Source organism: Rana temporaria, chromosome 5 (genome assembly GCF_905171775.1).
Source record: "Rana temporaria chromosome 5, aRanTem1.1, whole genome shotgun sequence".
In the NCBI taxonomy this organism is placed as follows: domain Eukaryota; kingdom Metazoa; phylum Chordata; class Amphibia; order Anura; family Ranidae; genus Rana; species Rana temporaria.
Window position 1 is genome coordinate 61,191,381 of NC_053493.1, and position 12,104 is coordinate 61,203,484.

General features: G+C 48.6%; 1 protein-coding gene across 1 annotated transcript; it reads right to left on the bottom strand.

Annotated features, from left to right (window-relative positions):
- Nucleotides 1–1,693: 1,693 nt before the first annotated feature.
- On the bottom strand, nt 1,694–4,791 carry LOC120941060. Its single transcript, XM_040354300.1, has 2 exons — nt 1,792–4,791; nt 1,694–1,699 (listed from the first exon to the last, which is right to left on the bottom strand). Exons 1-2 carry the CDS (start codon nt 4,702–4,704, stop codon nt 1,694–1,696), a joined length of 2,919 nt encoding a protein of 972 aa, XP_040210234.1. The 5' UTR covers nt 4,705–4,791.
- Between the last annotated feature and the right edge of the window lie 7,313 nt (nt 4,792–12,104).

Genomic DNA, 12,104 nt, shown 5'->3' on the forward strand with positions numbered 1-12,104 from the left:
AATTAAGCTCCACCGAAGTAGTTTGCCATTCTCCCCAGCAACACGATTTAGCCAGCTCAAGGGATTGTGATCGGTGATCACAGTGAAATGCCGTCCATAAAGATACGTTTGTAACTTCTGGAGAGACCACACGATCGCAAGACACTCCTTTTCGATCGTGGCATAAGCTACTTCCCTGGGAAGCAGCTTCCGGCTCAGGTAGAGGATGGGATGCTCCTCTCCGGCATCATCCACTTGGCTCAGGACTGCACCCAATCCATAGGCAGAGGCATCCGTCTGCACTAGAAAACGGCGGGTGAAGTCGGGAGCCTGTAGCACAGGGGCGCTGGCCAGCGCCTCCTTCAAGGCCTGAAATGCCTGCTCACATTCTGGTGTCCAAGACACCACCTTGGGCAGTTTCTTTTTGGTTAGGTCAGTCAGAGGTTTGGCCAGGCTGCTATAGTTACCTACAAACTTCCTATAGTAGCCAGCGGTCCCCAAGAAAGACATAACCTGTTTTTTGGTTTGGGGGATAGGCCAGGCCAGGATGGCCTCAACCTTTTCTGTCTCGGGTTTCAGGGTGCCTCCTCCTACCTGGTGTCCCAGGTAATGCACATCATTCATGCCGATCTGACACTTACTGGGTTTGACAGTCAGGTTGGCATCGGTCAATCGGTCCAGGACCTGTGACAGGTGCATCAGGTGTTCTTCCCAGGTAGGGCTGAACACAGCGATGTCATCCAGGTAGGCTACGGCAAAGGGTTCCAGCCCCTCCAGTAAATCATTCATGACTCTCTGGAAGGTAGCTGGGGCATTCTTCATCCCAAACGGCATGACGGTAAATTCGAACAAGCCGAATGGGGTGATGAAAGCCGACTTTTCCCGAGCCTCAGGGGCCAGAGGAATTTGCCAGTACCCCCTGCTCAGATCCATGATTGTTATATAGTGGGCGGCCGCCAGCCTATCTAACAACTCATCAATCCGGGGCATGGGGTAGGCATCTGCAGTGGTGATGGCATTCAGCTTCCGGTAGTCCACACAGAACCTGGTCGTCCGATCCTTTTTGGGGACCAGGACTACTGGGGATGCCCAGGCACTGTGGGACTTCTGAATCACCCCCAGCTGCAGCATTTCCTCCACCTCCCTTTTCATGTCAGCCAGCACCTCCAAGGAGACGCGATAGGCCGACTGTTTAATGGGCGGATGTGTCCCGGTGTCCACCTGGTGGATAGCGAGGTGCGTCCTCCCAGGTTTCCCTGTAAACCTGCTACCATGTACTGCCAGCACTCTCTTTAGCCCAGGTACCTGGGTGGGGGTTAGTTTGGAGTTAATCAGGAGTTCTGAGTCTACCTCCCTGCTGTCAGCTAGCAGGTCTAAAAGTGGATCAGCCTCCTCAGGCTCCGGCCTGCTGCAGACTGGCATGACATAGGCCGTGCGCTCATGATGGGCTTTGAGCATGTTCACATGGATGGCCCTCTGCCGTCTACTCCCTTCCCCCAACCTGACCAAGTAGGTGACATCATTTAGGCGCTGGGTGATGGTGTACGGGCCTTCCCATGCGGCTTGGAGTTTGTTCTTCCGCAGGGGAAGCAGAGCATACACCTGCTGACCAACATTGAAGGTCCGCTCTCTAGCATTACGGTCATACCACTGTTTCTGGTTGGTCTGGGCCTTGGTCATGTTTTCCCGTACAATTCCCACCAGCGTCTCCATTTTATCTCTGAATTTTAGAACGTAATCCACAACTGAGACCTCTGGGTCGGCAATCTTGCCCTCCCAGGTCTCACGGATTAGGTCCAGGGGCCCTCTTACCCTCCGTCCATACAGAAGTTCAAACGGCGAAAAGCCTGTGGACTCCTGAGGCACCTCTCTGTAAGCAAACAGCAGATGAGGCAGATATCGTTCCCAGTCCTTGCCCTGGGAGTGCACAAAGGTGCACAACATTTGTTTCAGGGTGCCATTGAAACGCTCACACAAGCCGTTGGTTTGTGGATGATAAGCACTGGCCATGATATGCGTCATCTGTATTTTCAGACAGAGAGCTTGCATCAAGTCAGACATAAACTGAGGTCCTTGATCGCTAATGAGTTCGGCTGGGAACCCCACTCTTGTGAAGATTCCCAGCAGAGCATCAGCAACCTTGTCTGTCCGGAGGCAGGAGAGAGCCACTGCCTCTGGATACCGTGTGGCATAGTCGACAACTGTCAGGATAAAACGTTTGCCTGAACTGCTAGGGATGGCCAAAGGCCCAATGATATCCACCGCCACCCTCTTAAAAGGTTCGTCAATCACAGGCAAAGGTTTTAGCGGAGCCCGCTGTACATCCCCTACCTTGCCAACTCGCTGGCAGGTAACACAGGACCGACAGTAGTCAGCTATGTCAGTGAGCATCGTAGGCCAATAAAAGTTATGTATCAACCGCCCTCGGGTCTTAGTAATTCCCAAGTGCCCTGCTAGGGGAATCTCATGAGCCACTTTTAGCAGCTGTCCCCTAAATTGACTGGGTACAACTAGCTGCCTGCTTCTTGTGTCAGATTCATTCCCCTCTGCAGGCAAACCTTCTCTGTACAGTTTCCCTTTCTCCCAGTAGAGCTTTTGTTTGCAATTCTCTGCAGGGGGGCGATCAGCTGAACTCCTGAGCTGTGCTAGTGTTTGGTCTGTCTGCAGTGCTGTTTCAAAGGCGGTACCACAAGTCCCAGCCAGCAGTCCTGTGGCAAACAAGGACGGCTGCTGAGGCTCAACAGAGGTGGAGTCCGCTGGGTCAGAACAGGGAGAGAGCCCAGAGACCTCCTCCTGCTGTTCTGCGATCAGGGCCTGCACCTCGGCCGCCTTGGCAGCACTGCGAGTGACCACTAAAACTGGCAATGCATTATCATCAACATCAACATCAGCATCATCACATTTAACACTTATCATTGCAGCATCATTGGAACCTGTATCAGTTACCTTCCCAAGCAAGGGGGTCTCCTCTCCTGTTTCTGAATAAGGAGGACCTTGCACTTCAACTTCACCCTCCCCCTCCCTCTGTCCATCCACAGGTTGCCCAGATATTACCCCAACATCTGTACACAGTACCTTGGTAGGTCCAGAGAGTTCCGTGGGAGCATCCTGGGTGCTCTTAGCAGGGACGTAGTAAGAAACAAGGGTACCTAAATCAGCACCCAACAACACAGCAGTAGGGATCTCCTCTGAGACGCCCACCTCTCTCCTCCCACTCCCAGCACCCCAATCGATGAAAACATAGGCACGGGGCACACAGGAAAGGGTTCCCCCCAGTCCAGTGAGGGTAAGAAACTTCTCTGGGATGATGTCTGTTTCTTCTATCACCTCTGGTCTGACCAACGTAACTTCTGCTCCAGTGTCACGCAACCCTATTACAGTCCGGTGGCCTACGGTGACAGGCTGCAAGTTGGCATTGGTTCCTGGAGGTTTCCCACTGACGAACAGTACAGCAGAAGGGTTGCTGGCCGGATGGCCAGGTGATGTCAGCTTCTTCTGCTCAGGGCACTGTGCCTTGAGATGTCCGGCTTTCCCGCAGGTGTAGCATGTGCGATTATTAGTCAGGAATGCCTTGGCACCAGGAACTGCAGGTTCCATCTGCTGAGGGACTTGGTTGGCAGGTGGAGGAGGGGTTGCCATGTGAGATTTCCCTCCTTTCCAGCCGTTCGGAGGAGCCTTGCGATGGTCAGATACCCGAGAGTGGATATAGGTATCTGCCAGTTCTGCTGCTACTTTAGCCGAGTTTGGCTTTCGCTCCAGCACAAACTGTCTGACATCTGTAGGACAGATGTGCAAAAGTTGATCTTCAATCATAAGATCTTCCAGGGACTCAAAAGAATCAGCTTTCAAGCCTTTAGTCCACTGCCGGAATGTGGTGCGTAAGCGACTTTCCACATCCAGGTATGAGTCCCCAGGCCCTTTTTGCAAGGACCTAAAACGCTTCCGGTAAACTTCCGGGGTTAGCTGAAACTTTTGGATGATCGCAGCCTTTAGGGCCTCATAATCATTGCCCTGCTCTTCAGACAGTTCAACATAAGCATCCAGGGCCTTGCCTCGTAGCCCTGGCGTCAGGTACCAGGCCCATTGTGCTGGGGGCAGATGGTACTGACGGCAAGTTTTTTCAAACGACAGTAGATACACGTCAATGTCACTGTCCTTTTCCATAACAGGAAATTTGGCTGCCGGAGCTACTGGCAGAGCGGCATCCCTGTGCTCTAGGGATCCGGGGTTCTGAACCTGTCGCTGCTGCTGGAGCCTAGTCATCTCCAGTTCGTGTCGACGATCAGCTTCCCTCTGCGCAGCCTCCCTCTCAGCCCTGCGCTCCTCTCTCTCAGCCTGACGCTCGAGAAACTGCAGGTACACCACAGGATCCGTTTCCCTGAGGCGTTGTAGCGTTTCCTGCATTTGAGGAGAGTCCATGCTGGTTGCAAGCAATGGGGTGTTGGCCTGCTCATGCGGTGGCTTGGGGATAACAATCCGTGGTATTCCAGTGTCAGTCTCTGCTGGCCTATCCGGTGAGGCCGCCTCTGAACCACTGGGCTCTGGAGTAGCGGAACCCCTTTCTGGTCCGGTTCCCTCCAGGTTCTGGTTTGCCTGGATATCAAACTCCTGTAGGGCATGTATCAAGCCTTCACGATTTTTGCCATTAATGTCAATTCCTCTTCCTGCGCACTCAGCAGTTAGGTCATTTTTGTTCATCTTTTTATATGCTGATAACCCAGACATGTTGCAAGCAGAAAAGATAGAACAGAAAGCAGAGGTAGGAAAAAGGGGTAGGAAGGAGCTGTTGCTGTATGTCTCTCTTTAACACAAAAAAAATATATATGCACCAGCTTGTCTCTAAGGACTGTTTCCAAAAAGGTTACAATCCTTCAGTGCAGAGCTAATTCCTAACAATGCACTGAATGCTCTTAATGCAAAGCTATCCCGCTACGCTGCCAGCCAATATGTGACGAACGCGAGTGTCAGATCTCCGCCCTCCGCGCCAACTTGCGACGAAGGACAGGCAGCCCTCACACCTCGCTGTCACTTACGTAACAATGCCACTCTCAGCTGCGCCCAGCACAAAGATTTCCCAGCTTGCGGGACCACAATCTAAGTGCTAGTAGCCTGAGAGCGATTGTCACTGGGCTAATGACACAATTAACCCTTTAACTGCCACCACCAACATTGATAAGGAAGCGTTGGTACTCCCGTCAATTAGCAATACCAATTAGGATTTTAGAATAAGCGTCTGCTCAGAGGCCTTACTCTACACCAGTAGCGCGCTTCAAAAGGCAGAGGTTCGTTCATAGCTTGCATTAAGAGTTTTAGAGACAAGGTTAACACTTTTCAACATAAAAGGTTTATTACGAAAAGGGCAAACTTGGTGCAATAAAGTGTTACAGAAAAATATGTTTTAAAGAGATAACGACACTATACAGCGACAAAGTAATAGGGTAGAATTGAAGAAGAAGAATACTTGCAATTAATGTCCAAGGTTGATCAGAGTTCGATCGATGAACTGGGTAATCGGTTCTCAAACTTGGCAGATGCTCTTGCTTGGATGGTAAAAGGAGAACTCCCTTGACTTGGCATCTCCTCTTTTCTGTCCCATCAAAAAGGGGTGTTGACACGACCAGTAACCAATTGTCTGGTCATCTGATTTAGGGTCTGGTTACTGGGAGGGTCCACATTCACGCCCATAACCCAGGTACACTTCGTGATACATATTCATATCTCTGCAGTTCTAATAGTTACAGACTACCAACATCCGTGTTATTGTAGAGCGTGATATTTGCTTTAAGAAAAGTCCAAACGTGACAAGTCTACCATGGTTAATCTACCTATGATGAATAAATGGGGCCAGGGGCCTTCTGTATGATTGATCATATTCATGTCTGGGCTCGAAACGTTACAAATTATCTGAGGAAACTAAATATGTCTGTTGTTGGGCTGTGCTATGAGTTAGCTGGAAGTTATGAAACATGTGTAACGTTCATACTTATTCCTTAGTCTTCAGCGTTTATGAGTCTAAGGCATTTACGACAGGGGTCTGTGGACTCTCTGAGGTGAGAGGACGACAGTTTTACGACAGGCCAGGAACCCTGCCAGGAGACATTAAGAAACCTGGGTTGCTCTGTTTCTCGGAGGAGATAACAGATCTTTTGAAGTAGAATGCCTATGAATTCCTGAGAATAAGGGAGGGAGGGAGTGAGTTTCTTTCCACTGCTTATACTGTTTTAAAACAACATGGCTGCTGTATGGTTCTTACACAACAGCTAGTCGCGTGTCCAGCGCGCAATATCGTTACAGGCGGGACCTTACTATCTGCCACACGCAAGGGCTGTTACACTTCCCTCTATCACTTCCCTCTATCAACCTGGGATTCTACAGTCATCCACTGGCAGTTGTGATAGTTCCCTTCACGGGACATCTAATTTTTATACCAGTATCATACTTAGCTACATGTTTTTATGACTGCTTTTGCTACTGTTTGGTATTACTCGCACCATTTTTACAGTTTATGTAGCTACATCGATTTTATCTCCGGTGCAATATTTATTTTGTTACCTACTTGAAGACTATAAAAGTTTTAATGCTATTCCCATCGAGCGCTGCCTTTGTGTGTGTTTTGTATCCTGCTATACATTTTTCCAGTGGTTGGTAGCTGCATTGGGAATCAGCCTGCAAGGGGATCAGCTAAAAGTAGTTGGATCTGTATGCGCGTTATAATTAATCGAAATTAGTCGATTAATCCATAAAAAAAAGATTAATCGGACACAATTTTTTCTTTAGAAGAAATGAAATGAAAAGTTGACCTAACACCCTGCACCCTCCTCACCCCCCTGGTCCTCGCTACACTTATATCTGTCAGTACAGTTACAGTTTTGCTGTTTGCGCAGCCCAGTGCAGCAATCTGGAGTTTGAAAACATCACTGTTCTTTCTTATTTTTCCCTAGGGAGTCGGGACATGGGGACAGATCAGAACGGTACCCAATCAGAACCACTCTGGTCCATCCCGGCATTCCCTAGGGAAATAAGAGGAACAATAGCGCAGTTTTCAAACTGCATCAAACATGGAGGTCAGTTAAGCGAGGACCGGGCTGGGTGAGGGTGTCAATTCACCTTTTTTTTTCTGAAAAGATGAACTTACATTTTAAATAATCGTGCCTGCTCCTGTACCCCCTAGACATAGCAATAATTTAACCCTTGCAGTAGGAGTGGATAAAGTACATTATTTCTAATTCCTTCATTTTGACTCTAACTAGATGGAGGTCTGCAAAAATCCTTCTCTGTTGCCAAACCCTGACCTAATATAAAATGCACTGTTTCATGTTTGCTTTCATTCCTAAATCCTGTTGTGTCCTCCGCTCGGTCATCTTCATATACTGTCGCTGGAATCTGAAAACACAGTAACATAATCCGCAGCCGTCATTTTAATTAGCTGCATTTATTTCAGACAGGGCTATTTGTAACTCATTTATAGGAACCATCCATCACTATTAGTTTCCACATATTCCAGCCATTTCTTATTTAGAACTGATCCCATCTCCTCTCTAAGCCAAAACTGGATTATTCTGGTTAGAGAAAGCACAGAGCAGAGAACAATCCACAGCTGACCTCGCTGATGTCTCCCCACTGCCTGTCAAGCTTGATGCTCTCACAAGGCGTAAAATACAGGTTCTATTCCCATTGGGCTACATATATGTCAGCTCCTGTTACTCGTAACTCCAGCAGCCTGGGGGCCAGAGGCCTGAGGTTGTTCCTCCACCAGATGTCACATGCTACTTTCCTGCCCCGAGATCACTTCATCTTCTTTTGTGCACTCCAAAAATAAAACTTTAACAGTAGTAGAAATAAACATTTGTTTAAATATACCGTATTTGCCGGTGTATAAGACGACTGGGCGTATAAGACGACCCCCTATTTTTCCAGGAAAAATATTGGTTTTGGGATATACTCACCATATAAGACTACCCCCTTCCTACTAGTCTTTCTGGAAGCAGAGGGGTAGCCAGAACAACCGCTGACAGAAACAGGATTTTTTCAAATCTCACTGTGCCATTACATTACATTACATGCCTCACTGTGCCATGACATTACATGCCTCACTGTGCCATTACATTACATGCCCCCGCTGTGCCATCACTTGCCCCCACTGTGCCATCATTTGCCATCACTTGCCCCCACTGTGCCATCACTTGCCATCACTTGCCCCCACTGTGCCATCACTTGCCATCACTTGCCATCACTTGCCCCCACTGTGCCATCACTTGCCCCCACTGTGCCATCACTTGCCATCACTTGCCATCACTTGCCCCCACTGTGCCATCACTTGCCCCCACTGTGCCATCACTTTCCCCCCACTGTGCCATCACTTTCCCCCCACTGTGCCATCACTCACTTTTTGCAGATTCTGGCTTCCAGGCCGATGACAGTCTCCGTCAGGCAGAGGCGCTGCTGGAAAAATTTGTGTTCCGCCTATCACGGAACAATCTGAGGAGGAGGCGCGGCTTTTAAATCATGGACGCCCGCAGCCTGACGGAGACTGTCATCGGCGTATAAGACGACCCCCGACTTTGGATGAATTTTTTTGCATCCAAAAGGTCGTCTTATACGCCGGAAAATACGGTATTTTTTCTAGGCAAGTTAGTCATTTAGATAAATGCATTTTTGTCTGTTGCATTGTAAGTGGTCATGCACATGGGCATATGAGTTTTGACAGAATCCTGCCGGCTGGGCCTTAAAGTGATACTAAAGATTCAAATATTATTATTAAAATAACAAACATGTTATACTTACCTCCACTGTGCAGCTCGTTTTGCACAGAGTGGCCTCAAAAGCCGTCTTCTGGGGTCCCTCGTGGCTCTCTCGGCTCCTCCCCGCAATAGCTAACCCCCTCTGGGAAGTTCTATCCCGAGGGGGTTACCATGCAGGCGCGCTCCTGTGTCCTACACTCGGCATCCATAGTCGCCGAAAGTATGATTCGGTCCCGCCCCTGTCGGGCGCGTCATTGGCTTTGATTAACAGCAGCGCGAGCCAATGGCTGGGCTGCTATCAATCTATCGAATGAAGAGCCAAGAAGCCCGGGCAAAGATCGAGCGCGTTCGCGACGCGGGACTTTCCAGGGCTCAGGTAAATAAAACTGGGGGACTGGGGTGCCGGAAATCGTCATATGTTTTTTCACCTTAATGCATAGGATGCATTAAGGTGAAAAAACATGAACCTTTACAACCCCTTTAAGTTGTCCAGATGCTGTACTCATTTAAAGCGGTATTGAACCCAAAACCCAAAATGTTATATATTGCGGCTTACCAATTATTAGATGTGGTGACTGCATTTCTTTTCTCTCTGTTTTCACCTGATGATCTAGCCATTAACACACCTCTTATATTAGAATGTCCCGACTCTGGATGAAGTAGTACAAGGGCACCTTTGGACAGCAGCATTGTCAGTCTAGGAGGAGGGGAGTGTATGTACTAGCAGATTTAAATGCCCATTTTGACATTGTCCATGGCTTGGATGTTTCCAAAGATCCCAGTGCCTTCAGCGGACTGCACAATGCAGCAGTTCCAATCTCCCGAACAGTGCCATCGAATCTACTCATGGGTCCTCCGGGAACTCTAACTCTAGACCTCAACTTTTACCATTTTTATAGCACAGGTGGGCCAGCTAGGACCAGAAGCCTGGTAACTGAGCTTGCAACAATTAACCCTTTTCCCTGCCTTGGATCAGCCGCTAACTTGCTATAACCAAACACAGTTTAACCTGCCTACAAGTATATAGAGAGATGAGGCGGGCGATACAACTACTGGGCATCCTTCACCTTGTGAATCTCAGTTTGAATAGAGAAGAATTGTACAGACCTAGTATACAGGTAGATGCACCCAACACTGTGGTGTTCCCAAGGAGAAGGGAGAGGAAATGCTATGGGTAGTAGGGTGCCCACATGTCCCGGATTGCCCGGGACTGTCCCGCAATTGACATGTCTGTCCCTGGTCCCGGGCACCTTCATTCCGGGACAATACAATGTCCCGGAATGAAATAGAGGACACAGCCACCCCCTACTAACTAATAACTACATTTCCGGAACTGGTTGGCTGCTAGGGCCAGCGCTGCCTGGCAACTTGCAACCAGTGACAATTTACTCTCAGACAGTGAGGCCGGGAGCAAGGCCTGCGCCTAGTGCAGCACTGCTGTCCCCACCCACCTCGGCACCTTCTCCTTCTCCGGGGTACAGCGGCAGGGACTGGTGTGATCTTCACTCTCCTGTGACGCCACTCCTTTCCTTCTATGCACGTGGCTCATGCAGAGGGAGTAACAGCAGCACTACATCTGGTGGCAGGCTATGGGTGACAAGCAGCATTGCATCTGGTGGCAAGTGGCACATTCACCTGACAAATAACCCGCCGCCAAATGCCCCATCAACCCAAGACTACATTACCCCCCGCTCATCTTTTTGGGGGAAGGTGAGAGAGGGGGTGTGTCCCTGAATGGCAGTTTGGAAATGTGGTCACCCTAATGGGTAGATGGTTTATATGTAATATAAATGTTCTGCTTCCTCAAAGTGGACAGATTGTCTACTTTTGTCCATGGTGATGTATGCTGAAGACACTTGCCGGTATGTCTATGTGATATGACGTGTCACTGCCATCTTAAAGAATATCAGTAAAGTTCAGAAAATACTTTTCTTGTATGGACATTCCTTTCATATGAATATAAAAGCTAATAGCAGGTAATGTTGTGGGTAGGCCTCTGGCAAGCAGTTGAGCACAAGATGAGAAAGGCTACTAACTAATAGCAGTGGGTTGTTGTCCTAGCCAACAAGAAGCAGGGTGGGGTCATTTGGCGCCAACTGTCATTCAATCAGAAGCCTCTTTACAAATCTACCACTGAAAGTGTTCTGTTATATCTGTTTGATAAGTGTAAAACTACCTGATAATCCCATCAGAAATGCCCAGGGCACACTTCTTGTGGTGTATCAAGGAGAATAGTTGTCCCTCCTAGTTCTTATCTCAGGACTACAGAATGGGTCTGAGTAGTTTGGCAAAACACAAATGGCCAAGGATGACACTATTTGGTACACAAAAATGGTATTGTGAGTGTGTGTGAGCTGGCTATACATTCCCTACATTTTCCAGGTGAATGCCTACTGACTTGGCTGAAATTTGAGCAGTGTATGATCCTTTCTTAATCTAATTTTGTTGAAGGAGCCTTTTGCACAGCAATGTACCTTTTCCGAGTGTGGTGCAATACTGTACAGTAGAGTAGAATTCTCCACAGAGCACTAAAGAGCACAAACCACGTACAGTATTGTGGTTTACTGCATTGCTAAAAAAGAGTCTCATACAATTTCTGTCCAATTTATGGTTCACCGACAGGCCTTTCATAATGAAAGTTATTATCCTATATACTCGAGTATAAGCCGACCCAAGTATAAGCTGAAGTGCCTAATTTTACCACAAAAAACTGTGAAAATGTATTGACTCGATTATAAGCCTAGGATGGGAATGCAGCAGCTACTGTAAGCGGAAAAGAGGGTCAACAATGCCCATTTGCACGCCTCACTGTGCCCATTGCAACCTCACTGTGCCCATTGCAACCTCACTGTGCCAACATCACTGTCCCCAACTTCACTGTGCCCATTGCAACCTCACTGTGCCAACCTCACTGTGCCCAACCACACTGTGCCCATTGCAATCTCATTGTGCCAACCTCACTGCGCCCATCCTTACTGTGCCAATTGCAACCTCACTGTGCTCAACCACACTGTGCTCATTGCAATCTCACTGTGCCAACCTCACTGTGCCCATCCTCACTGTGCCTATTGCAACCTCACTGTGCCAACCTCACTGTGCCTGTCCTCACTGTGCCCAGCCTCACTTTGACAACCTCACCGTGCCCATCCTCACTGTGCCCATTGCAACCTCACTGTGCCCATCCTCACTGTGCCCATTGCAGCCTCACTGTGCCCAAGTCAGTGTACCTGAAATTATTGACAGTCTGCGGGCGTCCATTCATTTAGTTTAAAAATCTCGGTCTCCTCCTGGTCCCTTCCGTGATAGGCGTTTCTCAGCAGACACAGTTTCGCCTATCACGGACGTTCTCTCATCCTCGGACTCAGTTTCCCAGCAGACACTGTG